This window comes from Atractosteus spatula, chromosome 5 (assembly GCF_055471065.1).
Source record: "Atractosteus spatula isolate fAtrSpa1 chromosome 5, fAtrSpa1.hap1, whole genome shotgun sequence".
NCBI classification, from domain to species: domain Eukaryota; kingdom Metazoa; phylum Chordata; class Actinopteri; order Semionotiformes; family Lepisosteidae; genus Atractosteus; species Atractosteus spatula.
This window is the reverse complement of record NC_142710.1, coordinates 62,411,439-62,432,541: the sequence shown is the minus strand read 5'-3', so window position 1 is coordinate 62,432,541 and position 21,103 is coordinate 62,411,439. Positions and strand designations below refer to the sequence as shown.

Here is a 21,103-nt window from a genome sequence, read left to right as displayed (position 1 = left end):
ATTTTTACAGTACTTAACCTCCAAAATGGAAACATGCATACTTGTGCTGAAGACCTCTTAGCTTTCAGTTTGTGTAGAATGTCTAGATACACAGGTATATACTGTAACTGTCTAAGCAACAGGGAAAAATAACTTGTTTCTGTTCTTGCAAAATAGTCTAATATATAATTAGTAATAATTTAGAGTTACTCTCTATGATAATATGACATTCTTTAGAATATTAAAGGGTGCGGTAACAGGCTCAGTAAATATTATGGGATATTCCAAATCCTATTTGACCTTTGAAATCTCTATTATAGTACTGTTGGAACTTCAACTGTCAAGAGATGTTGAAGAAGAAACCAGTCAGAGAAATGTGGTCCTGATGTTGTTTGGAAGTGTGCAGCATTTTGTGAGCTGAATTTTTCTTGAGAACTGAATCAAGATAATCAACAAAAGTGTTTGTTGACCTTGGAGTTTATTATCTTACAGTCATGATTTTTAAGCTTTGTGTCATTCTCTGTATTTGAACATTGTATAGATTGATGTTGCTTTATACTTTTGATTATTTAAGCGAGATCCTTTATATCATCCTTCATTTATGATTTTGTTGTCTCTTTATACGTTCAGGCATTGTGGTTTTTGAGTGTCTTTAAACTCATACTGTATGTAGCAGCTGCTGTCATGCATTTTGGAAGCAGCTGGTGGATTTTGGCAGGAGAGCAGAGGTGCTCTGTCTTGAGAAACACCAGGGGAAACAAAATTATTTTTAATTAGAAGAAAACAAAATGCAGTTAATTAGGTAGATGCTCCTAAATAAAACATGTATTACCAAGAAGTAAGTTAGTGGTAGCTTTAATAAGGAGAGTGGTTTGCTAATGACAGTTTCATGACAGTGGGTTATTTATGATAGCTGAGTGCACAAGTAACTGTAGTTTTTCATGATGCTGTAGATTTTTCTTACCTTCCAGCACAGACAAGGGTTTACTACTTACAGCCACTTTCTATGTTCAGACATCTGGAAGTAAATAGACTAGGAAAGATCACCTTGCCATCTAGAATGTCAAATGTGTTTTTTTTTTGTTTTGGAATGCCAGATGTATAGTGGTTGTTTCACTTGATGAGGGAAGTGTGACATCTGAAACATGATACCTAAACTTTTAAAAAGATCTGTATAAACCATACAGTAGGTGTATATTTCCACAAGCAGTGTTGCTGAGACAGCCTTTAGCTTAGATGGCAGAGCTAAATCACAGCCTACACATTATCTTGTCACTTAAAGTGAATGTCATTGTTTTATGTACAGTACCAGAGCTGATAAGTACATTTACTCTGTGCACAATTGCACATACTGTGAATATGGTACAAAATGACTGTGCTTGTAAGAGATGCTCTAGTTACTGATTTGTTCTCACATTTTGTCCACTATTTGACCATCGTAAATAGATCCCTTTGCCTTGAGTGCAGTGGCAGGTTTTTTAAAACAGTGTGATGTATGAGAGAGGAGTAAATCAGTTAACATTCTGCACAGCAGCCATATTTAATTGATGCCCAGCATGGAAAACAAACACCATGCATTGTAAGATCAGCATTTATGACTAGTAAGCTACTGTTACCATTCTGGGTTACAGCGATTAAAACCACCCAATCACATTCCTGCTTTCTTTTATCATTATGCTTCTGTCACTGTGCCATTGCTAAAGCAATGAAATACTAAAATGAATATTTTTGACTGTCCTGATTTCCAGGAGTGAAACTGACGACTTTGAAAAGGCTTATGTTGCTTGTGTAACGTTTGGCTGCACAGATAATAGATATGTGAAGCTGGCCAGTTCCTTTTGTATGATGGCAGACGTGCTCTGTTTCAATGTATCCGGGTGATCGATTATAGATTCCTGTTTTAAGATCGATGGACCTTGTGACACATCCACAGCACTTTAGAAAATCACATTCTCTCCAAAAGTTGAAAAAAAAACTCATTAGATGTAGTGGCTTTGTGGTATATTAACTGTAGTTGTCAGAATGAAAATGAAAAACTGGTTTTAAAACAATAAAATGACTTGGGTTTTTCTTATCTACTGTATCCTGATGCTAAGGGCCACTATAAATTTACATAATTATGAAAATGGTGAATGTCTTAGTAGTCATTAATTTCTAATTTATTAATTTTTGTAATTTTGTCAAATTCATTAGTTTTACTACAGCTTAGCACCTTTTTAAAATTAATTTGTTATGCAAACGCTGAAAATGTGATAATATAACATTTGAATAAGTAAAGTTTTGTAAGTGGACTAGTAGTAATAATATTTTCCACTGTTTTCCCAAGTGGTTGAATTGGTATAGTCATTGACCTGGGTGCGTGCTGGGCTCAGTCACAGGTTCGAGCCTGTCGGTAGCCGAGTGTGGTTGCAATTCCTTCGAGTGGTGGCCCTTAATCGTTTGAGTGCCATGGAGTGTTGGAAAGGGGTATAGTCAGAAATCTCTCAGCACTCATCAACACAGCAACCCATATACCCTCCCTGACACTTTCAGCATGTGGTGCTGTCTCTGAGGGACACACCTCTCCTCCAATCAGTGTTGAATCTCCTGGTGGGGGGGTGTGGTGTTTGGAGGTATTAAAAGATGATTGGCTCAAAGATGAGTGTGTCTGCTTATCTTTCTCAATCTGTCCTGTGTGCCATCACTAGGTCCATAACAGTGAACGTAGAACCCGAAAAAAAATTAATTCAATTAAATAAAAGAATACAAGAATATGTAGTGACCAGCTAGACACTTAGTGCAAGAGCACTGGCTGGTAATAATTTATAATCAGTTACCGAACAAGCAAACCCAAGGCATGTTTATCTGAATCCAACAGTAGGAGGAAGGATGGACAACATCACTGTAAGATAAACACTTCCCTCCTGTCCACAAGAAATGATTATCAGCTGAAAAACTGCACCAGGATTTTACCTTGAATAAACAAAGAGATGAGATAAAGAAGGATTCTACACTTTTGTACTTTTCCCTCACTCTTGGGGTAGTTCAAAAGAAGAATCAAATTTCTGGCTGGCTGTGATGTGCAGGATACATTTCCAGTGTTTTGACCACAAGTGTTTCAACTTTTTTTTTTCATTTTTAGCTTTCTCTGCATAGTATTTCCATCACTTTCTAACAGGAAAGAGCCGTTTATAATAAAAAAATCTGTGCAAAGCTATGCTTTACTGGCACAAACTGTTTATTTAAGGAGTGCTTTGATAGCCTAATTTATTTACATCTACAACTTGATCAAAGAAAATGAAAACAAGATGGGGTCATTGAAAACCCTCTGGTTTCATGTAACAAAAATAAACTCCAACTGCATACAATAAACATTCTTAGTATGCTTTAAACAAATTTCGCATGCTCTTTAAGGGGCTTCTAATTGCACATAATCAGTAAATTTCTTCCAAGTATTCAGGCGAAAAGAGATTTTCATCTTGATATATTTCTAGATTTCTAAATGCTTTTATGTCTGTTTACCATCTATAATTTAGGTTAAGAGAAATCTATGACTTGAAGGGTAATGCACTATAGTCACTATTTCTTCCTCTTTGTACACAGCAAGAGATCACCAGGGAACTCCATTAAGTATTCTAGGAATAGTATTTTTTAAACAGAAGAAAAAAAATAATACTTATGTGTTCATGCTAGAGAGTTATCAGTGTTCAACTAGAGAATGCAAAACTCAGACATGGTTTCTGTCTAATTTAGAAATAGTCGTACTAATGATACTAAACTGTACTCTTGTGGAAATGGCTTTGTGAATGCCCATGCTTTTACTTCTCTGTTTTAATCTTTGTCCTTAAGAACATGTTGAACTGGATATGTGCATCATGTGGTTTCCTGTAAGGAATGACTTTGTTGTCATTGGCCCATGGTATACCACTCTGTGGTCAAACAAGTGAACTGGGAAAAATAATTGCTGGGATTTTTGATTTTTTTGCCTTTCACAAGTTTGTCAAGAAATCTCTGTTGCTGTGTGCCACATAGACAGTGGTTGGTCTGCAAGTGTCTTGCAATTGGAAATAGGATCCATTAAAGACTTCTGCTTTAAGCTACAGCAGCAATAAAAAACAAACCTCATAGGTAAACATACCATATATGCATCTTTTTCTCTTGTTGATAATGACCGAGTCATTAATTTACCTTCATTACTTTCTCCTGCCCACTTGCATGGGAGTCTGTTAATTAAATTGATATTAATTGCATGAAGAATTCCAGCTTAAATTGATAGTTTTCCAGTGCCGGACAGCAAACAAGAATGCAAATATTGGAATTGGAATTGGAATTGGTACAGTATGTACCCTCTTCTCTCTGTCCTGCTTCAGTGGATTCATGAACAGGTGCTATTTGTTTTTTGTAAGGAAAAGTGTCTGCTTGCCCCACACATCTAGAGCAAATGACTGGCTTTAAATGAGAAGTGAAATTTATCCAGCAGAGCATTTCTGAAAATCTCCTGGAAACTTTTCATTTCAGTAATGCCACTGTGGTTCCAAAGCCTCCACACTGATAGCAATGTACAGTATGTGAGCATCACCAACAAACCGCCACATACAGTACAGTGGATGCCATGCTCAAAATTTTGTGTTTCTTTTTTTTTAAGTAAACTGAAATCAATTAGAGTTCTTGATTGCATGTACTGTAGTTTTCAGCTGTGACCAGCATTTCGGTGTAATTTTATGAAATCACCATGGAGTATAGTATCATTTTAAATGGCAAAATATTCCCAGTCCATTACTGTTTTAATAAAAAAAATGTTCCAACCTGCTAATTGTTTCCTGCTATCCAGGAATGAAATGTATCCCATTTAATCTTTTTGAAATTAGTTTGACTAATTTATTGTATTTGCAGATTATTTTTCCTCAGGGTTGATAATTAAACATCTTTTTTTCATACAAATTCCTAAAGATAATAGCTTACACGTGTGATAAATGTGAATCTTGCGTCCTCTGGATTTCAATTATTTAGAAAGAAATAAGTCTCTTCTCTGTGTTGTAATATGATTGTATAACTTGTTTTAGATGTCTTTAAGCAAGGCACGTTATCCAATCTGTAACTTTTTAAATGATTAATTAGGTTTTTCCTTTTTGGTTCTGTTTCATCAGGGGTGTGCATAAATCCGGAGGACACTGTATGTGAGGGGCTTCACAAGGCTCCACTCACACTTCACAAAGACGTAAAAAACTTAAAGACTTCCTAAAACAGTATAAGGAAGAGCTTGTTGACCCTTCATCTTCTGAGATAATGCCAAATGAATGCATTTTCCACACAAAGTCCTTACTTCCTAAAACCTAAATAAAATGTTATAATATATAACTTTTTAATTTCATATTTATGTCATGATGCTGTCTTTTACCGTCTCTTTTGTACAGTTTTATAACTATGAGTTTATTGCTTGTTGGCAGTGCATTTAAAGACATGCATACCAAAATTGCTGCGGGTGCAACAATTACATATGTTGCTGTGCTGTGGCGAAATACAAAAAAAAATTTTTTGCTCCTTCCTGAAAACCTGTGGTTTTATTGGTTTCCAACTTGGTTTTGTCATGGAATGAATCTGGCATCGGCACTGCAACATTTCCATGGAAGTGTTGCTGCATACGCATGCATGCCTGTCCTAAGAAGGAAGCAGAACTAAAACCTTAATGTGTGACAGTGTCTGAAAGCGACTTCCAGTGAAATACATTTAGTCTAATTCCAATTGGATTTCTTGCATTGGTACTTGATATTAGGACATGCTATGCAGTTCAATTAAGGAGTCTTTCCTCCTTCATTAAATTAAACAGGTTTTGATTTGCAATTGTATTCAACAGCTATAAAGTCACATGGGCCAGAAAATGTAATTTCAGAGAAATGGTGCAGAAGGGAAGATTGGCGCTTGCACTTCTGTATTACAGATTGTAAGCATGAACGGAGTGGGTTTCGACTGCATGGTGGGCATGGGCCATAGCGTGTCTGTAATTGGCTGGGAGAGAACAGCTGAAGAGAGTGGGGGGTGGGTGGGGAGGAGAGTTTCGGGGCAGACTTCATTATGCCACAGAGAAGAAGAGGGCAGCTGTGTTGAAGTGACAGAGCTGTCTCAGCTGTGAAAATAGATCAGGCCCACTTACAGCTGCTGAAAGAGCATTGTTCCCTTTTTTTCCCCTTCACATGTGAGACACAAGGGCTTGAGTTCTAAGGCTCCATGTCAAGCATTTCATGGATATGTTACAGTAGTATGGAGTTATTTTTGTGAAACCTGTAGCTACAGTATGTGCAGACTGCGTGACGGTAGAAGATGGGCTCTTTGACTTGTGGGATGCTCTCTTCACTTATCAACAGAAAACAAAGAGGAAAACTCTGGCCTAAGAGAGTCATGCCTTCCACCCCATTCTCTACTTAGGCTTTCGCCTTGACCTTTCCCTGTCATCCATTTGAACTCAAGTCATCAGCTCTGCATTGACGCCCACACATGTCTGTTATCCATGCAGTTAATACAGAAATCAGTATGGGATCAAAGATTCGTTCCTTTTATACTTTTACCGCTAATTTCACCATGTGTTCAGATTTACACCTTTAAAAATGTTCTCAGTGTATTGAACCAAGGGTCAGAAGTTAGGAATAATAATCCCTGTTTTAACCATGATTTCTTGAAGAGGCACTATATCAAATAGTTTATTGTTAATGTCTCTCAGTATCTGACATGAACTTCGAAATGTATCACAGAATGCTGCCCTATTCTTGTCATACTAAAACATGTCATTATACACCATTTTGGGGTTTTTTTTATACCATCCAGCTCTACAGATTTGTAATCCCAATTTCCATTTTTAGGCATCTTGAACCCATTGGTGAGAATAATATTTTATGGGACTTTCAGGTGTTGACTGCCACTACCTTATTCTGCCTCTAATACCTCAATATTATATTATAGTATTAGATCTATACTAATATTAAATCTATATTAGTATTGCAACTTTCCTGGCACATTTTCTGTAGTGTCTCTAATGAAAGGTGCTTTACAAAGATGACCTTTCAAAAATATTTAATGCTCAAATGCATACTTTTTCTTGTATGCATTTTAATTCATTGCCCTGTCATTTGATGTATTGTAACCATGAGTCTTTCATATTTGATGGAAGAGTATTTCCCTTGTGAGACAGCATAATAAATGATGCCTTTTAAATGATGCCTTCCAGATATTCATTCTGTCTCATCAGCTCAGAAGGAGATGGTAGACACTTCACGTAGACGGTGCTGTTTTATTGGTATTTCAAGGCTCAGGAAGAAGCTGAAGTATTGTTTATTGCTGATTTTTCGTATTGCAAAGAGAGCATTTCTTCAGATAAAGAGGAATCAACAAACACAGTACTAATCTGAGTGATTCTCATTAACAGTTCTAGAAATGGCTTATTTTTTACCTATGTCAAAGCAAATATCAAGCAACTGTCATCTGAAATGTAAATTGTAGAACTGTCAAAATCAGGCAGGAATCTTATCCACATAGAATAGAAGAATTTAGCAAAGCTGTATCTCCTGTGCAATCAATCGCCCGTGTTTTTACACACTTGTTTCTAAAGGTCTTTAACTTTAGAGGTAATAACTGACAATTAAAAAAGGCACATATCAATTGAACACTGAAGAATCGATTTGTTTTTATTGGTGATTTCCTCTAAATTCATTTTATTTGGTTTTGTTCTTATTGCAGACAGGTCCCTTACAATTTTTTCATGGCAGATGGCATTGGAGAACACTCTCAAGTGGGCTTATGTAAGCAGTGTGAATTTGACTTAATCACAGTCAATTTATTTCATTGCCAGAGTAATTTTATATGCTGCTTACTAACGGTGGTACAGAACCCTTTTCTGTGGTTTCTCTGTCTAATGGTCTTCAAGAACCACAGGAGTTTCTGTTTTTATTTCATCTGGTCTTTCTGTTACTTACGTAAACTATTTAATTTTGTAATTGCTCAGAAGGAGCAACTGTTTTCTCTTTGGTATAGTGAAAATACAGATTCCCACTTTATTTGATCTTATTTTAGCTTTACTTTATCTGACACAAATTCATTTTGATTTATGTTTATTCAGTACCTTTAACATTGGAACATTTCCTCAGTTCCTTACATTACCTTGACATCGTTTCACTTTTGCAGCCAGAGACATGCAGTAATGTGAGCATCTGTACTTTTTAAAACCCTTTGCTGGTACAGTATAGTGAAATAGAACTGAGTGTCTGTTGTTGTTTTGTGCAATGGATGATATTGGTACCTACACATGTTCCATTCTTATCAACACCAAACTGTCAGCAAAATAAGATCTGCATCATCAAAAACCTCTGTTTTCTTTGTGTATCATTAGATGTACATTTGATCCCCATTGCCTAGTGCGAATAAAGCACTAGACAGACAGTCAGCTTTTTAGCTGAGGCATTTGCATGAGGCTGTCAGGGAATCAGGTGGCTTTATTTTTGGCAAGCTGTCAGTGTGCTGGCAACACTGTAAGATCTAAACTTGGCAGTCAGCGTTTGTTCAGAAGATGTGAGGGAACTCAATATGCTGCATAGGCAGTCCATTATAAAAGGGAAAAAAAATGCTCTGCAATAAAATCTTTGAATGCATTGCTGTTGTCACAGTGGTGTTTCATGACGCTCCACATGTTCTGTTCTTCTTCAAAAACTGCCAACAGTTGTAAAGGCTCTATATGAGGTTGGTTGTCATGGAGACCTTATCATAGAAATAGCTTCAGTATGTCCAGGATTCTGCAGCTCATGTGCTGACTAAAACTATTGTTTCTCAGCATGCGGCTCCTGTAGTGTGCAAATTGGATTGGCTCCCAGTGAAATTTAGAAGGGGTTCTAAGGTTCTTCTGAATACTGTCTTGCTCCAGGTTAATTGAAGGACTTGTTGCATGAGTTTTAGTCCAACATTTAATCTGAAATTTGCAAACCGTGGTCTTTTTATTCTACCTAAAACCAGGCTCCAGCCAAAGGGCAATAGAACCTTCTCATGTGAGCTCCATGACTGTGGAGCTCATTGTCCGTATTCATTAAAGGCTCTGGGACTAGACAGTTTTACAACTCAGTTAAGCACCTCCATTTTGATAGTAGCTTTTATGGTATAATTTTGTATTATGCTCGGTTTTCTGTGGCTATTTTACTGTGTAAACCAGCTCGATGTTATCAATATGGTATGAAATCATTATGATCACACTCCTCCACTCTAATGCCAATGCAGTAACCCCTTGGTTTGTCCATATGGCCAGGCAGTCATTCCTCAAGCCAAATGAATTACAAGTTGGCCAGAATATCAATACTCTTTTCGCAGTTGTGTTATTGGGATTCACCTGTATCTTCCTCAATGTGCTTTAAATGTGTGCTTTTTAGAGTGCTTTGGGGTTTTTAAAAAGCTTGTATAAGTAAAATGTATTGTTATGGTCATCATCATCATCTCAATCTGTAAAACTGAGTTAAATGGTGATATTATCTCCTGTGCAGTTGCAACTGAATCTAACTTGACCTTTCTTGCACAGTTAAGTGGTGCTAGACAGTTGATTTAATTTCATCAGACAACATTCACATGTTTTCTCAAACCATGTTTGTACTGTATATTGTCTATGTGCATTTATTCTTTTTTCTGTTATTGGCTTTTTACAATTGAAATGATTGCACTTACTCTCCAACACATTTGTTTCTTTGCAGTATTACTAGTAGGTGCCACATAATGTACAGCATGATTTGTACTTACTCAGCCTTCATTGCTTATAATAATATGATAGTGATGAAACAATTTAGTCCAATACTGAGACATATTACAAACAGGACCAATAGCGTTTTTTGCATTTTTGGTTCCTCTCAGCGTATTTGCACCTCTGTTACATTGGATAAGGAAAGTATGACTTGAGAACTGCAGCACATAGGCATGTGACAAGAGGGGATTTTCAGTCCGGCTGAAGTCAGCATTCCCCGGATATTTTCAGCGTGAAAGGAAAACAGGGGGGAAGTTTATACAAAACAATTGAATTATGTATATCCCTGCAGTGCTACAGTAGAAAGCCGAAATCAGCTACTGTTTTATTAAGGGAGGAAAGCACTGCTGGGTGTGTGATAGGCGCTGTCATTTGTAAAATTGGATGCTGCAGGTAGGCTTCATTCATAGAGACTGAAATCTCTGTCTTTCCTGCTTTCGATCTACCATCTGCACTGAATGTTCTCCATGTATTGAGAAAAATATAATATAGTTGGAGAACAGTAACGTTTTCTGTCTCATTTTACCCATCATCATGTATATTCTCATACCTTTTCTGTTTAATACATACTGTACGTATAAGTTTTTGCTGCTTATTTTTTCTTTTTTCCTCATGTTTTTTTGGGGGGTTTTAACTTGTTTGGCAAGCATTAAAGAAGATTGGTCTGCTAGTAGAAGCCCATATTTATTAGCTGCTATTTAGAAGATAATCCACCTGAAATGTACACAAAATATCAATATGATTGTCTAACTAATATGGTTTTCAGATGGAGTCATATTAGTTCTTGGATATGTCTCAACACAATAGACTTTGGCACCTTTGAGATGTACGTAACTAGGGAGGTATTTTTACAGGTAAAGGAACAATCTGTACCTTGACCTTCTTCATGAATCACAATGCAACACTGGATGTGAGAGAGGAATTTCAAATTCTTAGGAAACCTAGAAACAGTTGTCGGATTTGAAGCAATCATTTTGAGTGCTGCAGGGAATATAAGAAACCAATTAACAATCTATTTGAATTTACATTGCTGTTTTTCAAGGTAGGGGTCTTCTCATTAATATCCTATGAATTTCTGAGTAGCACGATGGCAGTGTATAATCAGTTCTGACATCAGATTTATGTGAGTTTGCTCAACACAGAATCAGATTAGGTCGAGCGCGTGATTATCAATTTTTCAGAAGCAATAGGAAAATAAATATTTAACATGGGGCTGTGATTTTAATCTTAATAATAATGGAACTACCTACTGGCATGTAGTTAACATATATATATGTATTCAGACGTTTATTCAAGGAAATTAATTTATTATCAAATACATTACAGAGTTCCATCAAAAGAAACTTCTCTCAGTGGGTTCCATTATGAAGTCCTACCAATGTACCTGTCATCTGGACCTATCAAAGTCCCTGTCATCAGGTTCTGTCTTCAATGAAAATAATCTCTTCTTCACGGTTTGCCCTAGATGATTTCAGACACATTTAATAAGGAATCCGATGAACAACACAAAGTGCTTTAGGTGATTATAACTCAAATACTGTAATTGGAAAAGAGAGTTCTAAAAGTAAAAACCTCTAAAAAAAACAAATTGGAGTAGCCAGATGGGTTTCTTAGAGAATAGCTGAATAAATAGTGGTATGAATTGCTTGCAGTTTTGAACCATGGGTACACCCATCAGACCGAAAAGGTGAGTCTAAGACCTTAGACAGAGAAGCCCTATTTATAGCACAATGTATATTCTTGTATTCCATCCTTCACTTGCTTGTCAATCTTTTGAAACAAGGAAAGTTTTTCACTCACATTAAATGTTGCTGAAATTATTTTCTGTTTCTCTGGGCATACACTGTTTGAATTTTTGATAGTCCTGAGAAATATACCTCTTTATGAAACTGGAACTGTTTAACTGATTTTATGCCCATATGAGGATTTAAAGCAATACTGTTGGCTGTTGTACTTTGAACCTGACACATGTGAGATCATGTTTTTGTTTTCTGTATACACAGAGGCCACTGGAAACTGGCAGGTGCGTTTTAAATACAACATGCAGTAAATGTATAACTCATTGACATTTCATTAGCAGAACTATAAAAGTTTACAATATATAGATGGTGTCAAAAATATCTATTTATAGAAATACAGTCTGTACAGGATATACTGAAAAAGGAATATACAAAGTCAGGGGACACTGTGCTGTCCTTCAGCTGAGTCCTGACTACTTCGTCATTTAAGATCCCATGGAATTGAGAAAATGGTTTACTAAACAACCCCCGACAACAGTGGATCAATGTTGTGAAGGAGATTTATATAATGGAAAAGATCACCTTTTCTCTTAGGTTACAAGCAGAAAGGTTAAGTAAATACTGGCAAGCCTGGATTGGGTTTATGGTCACATTCAGACCTGATTTTGTTCTGTGAAAGAGGGTGAAACTGTGTTTTGTCAAGATTGTTGGTTATTTGTTGTTTTCGTGCTGATTTTATTTCTAGAAGTAACCTCCCATCCATGCTGGCATAATGTAAATAGTTAATTATATAAAAAAATTACATAATAAGAAAATAAGAGATGAAAGTTATACATTATTTTACTTTGTACTGTACTGTATATGTTGTATTTTTTCAATGTTAAATAAAAAGTTTGAAAAAGAGATCCTATGGAATCCTTCGCTTAGTGGTGTTGTAAAGGCTAAATCCCACTGTGGATTTACACAGTCTAGGGCCTCAGTGGATCTCAGTGAAGGATGAAGTGGGTCACAACTTTGGAATCCTCTGGGGAGGAAAACACAATGTAAATGGAAAGCACTTTCACTGTACCCATGGGATTTGTCCTCTTCCTTTACCGTTGCAGTGTGGAGGGTGAAGCCCCAGGCAGTGAGACCGGCGCTGCACTGGACAGTGCCTCCAGCTATGGCCGAGGGCCTGTGACCCACAGTTCAGCTCTCAGTCCCGACCACTTTGATCCTCCTCTCTACGGGCATTCCATATCACCGGGCCAGCAGCGGCCCCGGAGACCGAAGCTGCAGCACTCACAGTCCATTCTGCGCAAGCAGGCAGAGGAGGAGGCGATCAAGCGCTCCCGATCCCTCTCTGAGAGCTATGAGCTCTCGACGGACCTTCAAGACAAGCAGGTACCCGCATTCCCCACCTGCTTCACACTGCTCACACACGTCGCGTGGAAGGGAGCAAGACAGACGTTTGCTGAATGGAAAGTCATTAGGAAGCATAGCAGCGGACAGTCACTGTGAGTTGTCACAGCAAGGTTGAGAAGCAGTTCAGATGCTACGCTCATCCGAATCTGTCTCTTCTGTAGGTGCAGTACTTGTCCCTGCTGCCTGCTGCTTTTATAGTGTATATTCTTGTCTACCAACGGTTGCATTGAAACCGTCATCTAGCTGTGTCCTCAGATAGTTTCCCAGAATGGTATATTAAAGCACTTTTATTGTACTTGTCATGGAAAGGCAGTTTCCTTGCAGGTGACAGAAGTGAGCACAGAGGCTTGTTACAGTATGTGAACCCTGTCAGGAGAACATGGATCTGCTGAAGAAAGCATCTAATTTTCTTTACAGTACTGGTTCTATTCCAAGCTTTTCTTAACATCTTTATCTGCCCTTCCAGTTAACTTTCTATTGTCTTTCCTTCCCTGTTCTAATTTGGAAACACTGTAAACCAAAAGTGTGTCCTAGCAGTGTTCAACAAACACAGTTGATTTGGTAATGGAGCACTATTTGTTAAATGCTCGGCTTAAACATCTGAAATCACAACCATGAATGAATCACTGTATTCTTTTTGTTGGATCAGAAATAAGACACTGTTGTATAGATTTCTTAAGCACATGCATGAACAAGTTCCCAGTAACGTAAATTTTTTGTATCTCTTCAAGTAATCACTGCCTCAGCCTGTTTTAGTGGAATCATGGGTTTTTCTGCGTGCTACAGAAAAATATATTTAAAAATCCACAAAGGCTTAACAGACTGAATACCATTGTGAGTGTCCATTATTTGTGGGATACAATGCTCAGCGAAAAAAAGAATACACAGAATGGAGTGAAAAACGAAAGAGTCACCCTGCCATTCTTTCAAAACTCGTATTAAATTACTCTTCAGTTTCAATAAAAGTGTTAGTTTTGTGTTATTGTGTTTGGAAATCTTTTTGTTTTCGTCTTGTGGAAGTCTGGGTATTAAAAAGAAGGGGGAATTTTTTAGTCTTAAAAGAATGTTGTGATTGTGCAGTGGAATACTGGGAACAGATACGTGGAATATTTGCAAGGCAATTAGGTATGATAAAAATGTCTTAAACTATGGTACTAATACAGCTGTAGAGTTTACACAGTTAATTATCTTTCATATACTTTTGTATTAATTAAAATGTAGTATAGAGCCTAACATATCTCACAATGTTAGCAATCATTATATAGGAATATCTAAATATAAACATTTGTGTGAGATTCTTTTATTTTGTTGAAGGTTTTGTTACCAAGAATAAAATGTGGTAAATATTTCAAAAGTGGAAAAAACAAAATAGTGACTATTTCATGGCTGGGATTATTTCACCACAAACGTTTAAATAAATGACATAACCTTTGGTAAAAATCCTTTCTGACTTTTGTGATTGCACCTGTCAGCCTGGAATTGATTATGACTTTAAATCATTTTTGAAGTATGATATACTGTGATATCATCTGGGTTATCACAAATCACATTACATGTCTTGTCAAGATGAGAGGTTGTTAGAGAATGTAGTTTGTTCCATAAAAATGATAATTTATCATGTGCTTCCCTCAGGTGGAGATGCTAGAACGCAAATATGGAGGACGTTTCATAACAAGACATGCAGCTCGTACGATCCAAACGGCATTCCGGCAGTATCAGATGAACAAAAACTTCGAGCGACTCAGGAGTTCTATGTCTGAAAATCGCATGTCCAGACGCATTGTCCTATCCAATATGAGAATGCAGTTTTCTTTTGAAGGACCTGAAAAAGTCCACAGCTCTTACTTTGAGGGCAAACAGGTCTCCCTGACGGATGACGGCACCAAGATAGGCGCAATTGTTCAGTCCGAGTGTGGGGATCTAGGCAGTTCTGGCAACATGAAGTCACCAGCTGCTCAGAATGATTTCACCGATGCAATAACGGAACTGGAAGACGCTTTCTCTAGACAAGTCAAATCTCTGGCCGAATCGATAGACGATGCTCTGAACTGTCGTAGCTTGCACTCGGATGAGAATCAGTCAGAGCAAGTTCGGGGTCACCCTGACATGGAGAGAGAAGTGGCCTACCAGGTCAAGCCTTCCCACAGTACTGATCACCGCAAACTGGATGAGATGACAGCCTCCTACAGCGACGTGACTCTGTACATCGATGAAGAAGAGCTGTCCCCGCCTCTCCCTATGTCCCAGTCTGTGGACCGGCCCTCCAGTACCGAGTCTGACCTGAGGATTCGATCTGTGAACTCATCCCAGGAGTACTGGTCCATGACCCACAAGGATGACAAGGCGGACACAGACACAAGCTGCCGGAGTACTCCTTCACTGGAGTGCCAGGAGCAGAGACTCCGAATGGACCACTTACCTCTGCTAACTATCGAGCCACCCAGTGACAGCTCAGTGGACCTGAGTGACCGGTCAGAAAGAGGCTCACTAAAAAGGCAAAATGCCTATGACCGAGGAGTAGCTAGCCAGCAAGGAAGCCCTAAACACGTGACTCATGCGATGCCTCAAAGGGGACCGTCTCGAGAGGAGGAACAAGCCAGACACAGGCCCCGACAGCTGGATAGTCACCTGGCTATCAATGGAACTGCCAACAGACAGAGCAAATCTGAGTCTGACTACTCTGACGGGGACAATGACAGCATTAACAGCACTTCGAACTCTAATGATACAATAAACTGCAGCTCAGAGTCTTCATCCAGAGACAGTTTAAGAGAGCAAACACTGAGCAAGCAGACCTACCATAAAGAGACTCGAAACAGCTGGGACTCACCTGCCTTTAGCAATGATGTCATCAGGAAGAGGCATTACAGGATTGGGTTAAACCTCTTTAACAAGTAGGTGTATTCTTAAGACTGCATGGTCTGCTTGTGTTTTACATAGTGATGTTTACGCCTTGGAAGAGTGTGCTCTAACAGGCTTTTAGGTGTCTGGTTGTACTGAACCACGATTAGAACTGTGTGACACTGAATTAATTTAGATCAAAACATGGCTGTATTCATTTCTCACCTTCAGACACTACTAGATCTTACTCAGATCTTACTCACTCTCTATACAGTTCTAAGCAGAATTTAATTTATTTTAAAGTGCAGAAGTAAAATACTGTACATGAAGTCATACATCTGCCTTTTTAAGCCTGATTTTTACTCATATTTTTACTCCCATTTCTCAAAAGTACAAATGGAATATTGTACCGAATTTATGAATCACACCTTGAGTAACTGATGGTTCTGCTTAAGCAAATTAACTGAATATTTATTTCAGTTATTTCTATGCACGGGTATAAAATGCTAAAACTATGATGAAGATGAATCTTCCAACACCTGTGTAACTAGTTGACTGGAACTTTTTTTAAGTCACAGCAAACATAATTATATTGATTCGATGAAGAAAGTCGAAACACTGGGGAATTAGAAAAGCATGTGTTGCTTGTCAGTTAAGCAAAGCATTACATTTAAGTGACAGTTGAAAGGCAATTGGAGAAAACTAAAACTGAAAGGCAAAATAAGACTGGGAAAAAATGAATTATATTGGACTCAACACTTCACCCCTGTTTAACAGTGTATATCAGGGTAAGCAGTTATTTAAAACTTCACATTTTATTAAGTAACTAATGCTGTAGAGAGCATTCCTACAGTAAATTCATCATAATTATCCAATTTAACAGTATATGTTAAGTGTGTAATGTTATATCCATCTCACATAAGTCTTAAGGGTACTGTCAAAACTGCATTACTGCAGTAATATATTGTAGAAATTAGAGTAGAATTTGGATTATAGCTAATATACAAATGGTATTTTTTTTCTTTCTGAGCAGGGGTAATTGGCATTGATACTAACAGACAAAGTTAATTTGTTATGTCATTATTATTAATTAGTTTTTACGTACTCTATTTAAAGTCAAAATACAATTTACTGCCGGTATTGTTGTTTCACTTTTCAAAGGAATGGTTCAATCTGGTGAATACATAGTGGATAAACATGAAAAGAGCTGTCTCAAAAGTAGGACCATTTCCTATAGGAAAATGTAGTCTTTTTTGAGCTGTGTTTGTTTGCATAAAAAGTACACAAAAATTTGTATTTTTTCCTGACTGTGAGCAGGACAGAAATGAAATTTTTCATGCTCAGGTCAGAGCCTGCTTTCAGTAAGGCATTAATAAGGCATTCTCCAAAATAACATGTTTCGTGAGAGTGCATACACTAACAGATGAGAACTAGGACTAGAAGCTGGGAATTGTCATTCCAACACTGCGTGACTAATTGTAAGAAAGTGTGCAAATGACTCGATTAGATTAGATTTGTTTCTAATCTTGCTTTTGTTAAGAACCTACCGTAACTCAATTGAGATTAAGTGGCCCGACAAGTTTGGTACTAAATGTGGTTGGTGCATTTAAGCAGTGTCATGAAGCAGTGCTGCTGATGATGAGAGAAAGTGTGATGTAACCATTCTATTACAGGGGCTGTTATTAGGATTTAAACCTTTTCAGAATGCAGACATTGTTGCTAAGCTGAGCATAAACTCACCTATACGTGTTGCACTTCATGTTATTACGTGGAAAGGTTAATGTAATTGATCTCTGAGAGGTACAACATGACCTTATACATAATGAAGTACCTTCAGGTACTTTTCATAAACCATACCTTTAGGTTAATACATACAGTAGTGAAAGGCTAATACTGTACAATTATTTTTGGTTCAGTCCTAGTCAATACTACATTAAAGGCATCTTAAGAGAAATAGCAATGTCTGCTTGTTGCTAGTATTGAGAATTGAGGGTTTTGTGAAGCACAAGTTCACAAAGCTCTCACTCAAACATTTTGCTATCCTTGTTTGAAGTTCACGGACATATCCTGTTGAAATCTCAAGGCCAGTGATTTGAAGTTCCGCTGTATTTTTTCCAATTGAACTTTAAGCTTGATTCATATTCTGGCAGCCTCTACCTCTCAATTCTAAGTACAAATGGGTCGATCCGGTATCGCGGGCTATGGAGTTTAATAAGATAAGCTAGGAATAGGAGACAGCAGAACAGGTTCGTTCTTGAAAAGGTGATGTTTTTGTTGTCATCGGCTCTCTTTAAAAATAGTAGGGTCACCTTGTTCTCTGAAATTGATTTTGGCTACATTAAGAAATGCAATCTTGCTCCAAGCCTCTCTCACAGGCGGATTCCATTCCCTTTCAACAGCCAGACAGGCTATCATAACTCAACTGAAAATAAAAAGGAGTGTAAAACCTTCAGAGCTATGAAAAATACACCATTAGAAAATATGGACAACTGTTAGCTAAAAGACATCGATAAGGCCACAGCTGTGTGTGGTGGGTTACATCAAAGCTTTCGAACATTAATGAGGTTCCTGTAAAATCCCATGTGGAATGGGGTGATAACGTAACATTTCAGGCTTAAACACATAAAAGAGTCTTGTTGTAACTTTCTGAAGTTTTCGGGCAGTATGTTTGTAAATAAAGTTGAAATAACAAAATACATTACAATCTAGTTTACTGGAGCTGTAGTTTGTTTTTTAGGTTGACACACTTATTTTTTAAAATAAGTCTACAATGTGTTTTGGGTGATCCAATACATTCTTAAATCCAGTTAAGGCCAAGTTTATCCTCTATGAAAGATAATAGTAGTAAATATATATTTGAAGGTTTATATTTGAAGGATAAAAAGTTATTTTTGTTGTTTTTCTTTTTTCACATTTCACTTGATTGGAAATAAGTGTTTCAGTTGCAACTCAACAAGCCAAAGAAGGAAAGCTTTAGGGATTTTTGGGAGAAGACAGTTGTGTCTCATTTACAGTACTTGGAAGTATGTGAGGATGTACTTTCATTCATTTTCATGATGTTCGTGCAACAGTATGAAAAGGGTCTGGTCCTAAATGGTTCAACCAGTAAAGGTGCCATCTCAGAATGAACTGGTGATCCAGACATAGCAAGTCCAAGCCTGGCTGCTGTCGATATTAGGTGCCACAATGGTGCAGTGGTTAGCACTGCTACTTTGCAGCACCCTGGGTTGAGTGCTGGACCTGACATGCTCCATCTCTGTGGAGTTTGTAAGTTCTCTCTGTTTTCACGTAGGTCTCCTCCAGGAGCTCTGCTTTCCTTCCACAGTTCAAAGCCGTAATGGCAGGTTAATTGGCTTCTGGGACAACTGGCCCTGGTGTGAGTGTGTGCACGTCTGTGTTTGTGTCTGTGTGTTCTCTGCGATGGACTGGCATCCTGTGTAGCGTGTCCCCTGCCTTGCACCTATGTCTTGTCGGGATAGGCTCCAGCTCCTCCACAACCCTGAAATGGATGAAACAGTTTAAAAAAGGATGGATGAATTCATCGTGTCAGTATCTGACTGCAGCCAGAATTCGCCAAGTGGTAGGACACTGGCAGGAGAGGGCTTGGATGAGTCAAACAGGGCGCTCAGCACTCTCTGTGACTTCACTGGGTGCTTGCAGCAGCTAACTCTCCTGTCAAGTACCGTTGAGTTTGCAACACGTGGAGTGAAAAATTGACTCTGCAGGTGAGTGTGTTGGTAGCATGTGTCCCATTCTTGTCTGAGAGAGTGTGGGAGTTGTTGCCAGAGAGCCAAATTGTCTTTTCCAAATTTGGTGGGTCTGTAATTTGAAAATATCATACAAAATCTAAAAAGCACACGATTCTTGTGAATTGCAGTCTGATGGTCTTTTGAAACCTAGATCACATAAACTAAAACCACAGCTGTCCAGAAGACCAGTGTACCATGGATGACATTCAGTTTTAGAAGACCAGTGCTAATGTGCACATTTTTGTTGTGTGTCCAGGAAGCCAGAAAAGGGCATTCAGTACCTGATCGAGAGAGGGTTTGTTCCTGACACACCTGTGGGCGTGGCACACTTCCTACTGCAAAGAAAAGGCTTGAGTCGGCAGATGATTGGAGAGTTTCTGGGGAACCGACAGAAACAGTTCAACAGGGATGTCCTGGAGTGAGTAATTTGTATTTTCAATGTAATGCAAATCAAGAGAAACGTTTTGAAGTTAAGTAACAAAAGGTAAATCGCATATAATCAAGACATATAAATCTAAGCCAATACCTTGTAAATCCTGAATGTATTTATTGCCACTTTCAAACTAATAGAACAGATTCCAAATTAGGTAGATGAGTGTATTCTTCCACTCAAGCAAGAGTCGGAGACTGTAAGCAAATTTATTTTTTCTGTTCAATTTGTTTTTAGTTTATATCATAGTGGAATTTTTTTGAAGTTTTGATTATATCTATTTACATGACTCACCCATTATTTTCAATTAAGTTTATTAGCTGTGTATAATGAATACTTTTCCCACTCTGCTTTTACCCTTTTTTCAGTTTGGGTATATTCATGATACAGGCAGTAAAAAAATCTAATGTTATATGATATCTTAAGATACACATGGGAATATTTTTACATTTTAGAGAATATATTCAAACTTCATGTAGACTGCATATGTGACATTGTAATTTATTAAAGTTTGTTTGGTGCTTCTAAGGGTGAGTTCCTCACAGTAAATCAATTTTTAAGAAAGTATCTGCATTGAGAATTGTAGGTATTTCCCTAAAACACATATCTAATTCAATCATTATTTTTTGTCCTTTACAAATAAAATGTGAAGCTTGGTGCTGAAACACAGTAAGATCTCAGATTTAATTTTTATGTATGGAAACAAGTTGCACTCTGGAGCAGAGATTTATTCAGCTGCTGCACTGGGATAGAAACCAAAAATTGCTTCAAGACAGTCTGAGCTACATTACCGCAGCTGAGTTCCAGACAGTCATTGAAGAATGTAACTCTGAGCAAATAAACAGGCATTCTGCACCATGTGGGATCTGTGTATATTTCAACATTAGTGTCTGTGTGATAAGAGTGTTTATCAGTGCAGACAACACCAGCAAAGCCGGCTTCATTTTTTAAGCTCTGACTGTTTTGTGCTTCTGTAGCTGTGTTGTGGATGAAATGGATTTCTCAGGAATGGAGCTAGATGAAGCTCTTAGGAAGTTCCAGGCTCATATCCGGGTTCAAGGTGAAGCACAGAAAGTGGAAAGGCTAATCGAAGCTTTTAGGTATGTGATTTTTGCTAATCCACTGGGACACTTTCCATATTCCATAGAACATAAGAAAATGATTTCAAACATGACACCTACACTGCCTAATTAATTGTCATTCTGAGGAATGTAATGGC

At 37.8% G+C, this 21,103-nt stretch overlaps 1 protein-coding gene across 5 annotated transcripts in view; it reads left to right on the top strand.

Moving 5' to 3' along the window:
• iqsec1b (IQ motif and Sec7 domain ArfGEF 1b) overlaps window positions 1–21,103 on the top strand; it is a 203,608-nt gene that overhangs the window by 167,548 nt on the left and 14,957 nt on the right. For all 5 annotated transcript variants that reach the window (XM_088916110.1, XM_088916107.1, XM_088916109.1 and 2 more), the window contains 4 exons: window positions 12,564–12,843; window positions 14,497–15,758; window positions 19,711–19,872; window positions 20,862–20,984. In XM_088916110.1, coding sequence (XP_088772236.1) covers window positions 12,564–12,843; window positions 14,497–15,758; window positions 19,711–19,872; window positions 20,862–20,984 — 1,827 coding nt within the window. The remainder of the gene's footprint in view (window positions 1–12,563; window positions 12,844–14,496; window positions 15,759–19,710; window positions 19,873–20,861; window positions 20,985–21,103) is intronic.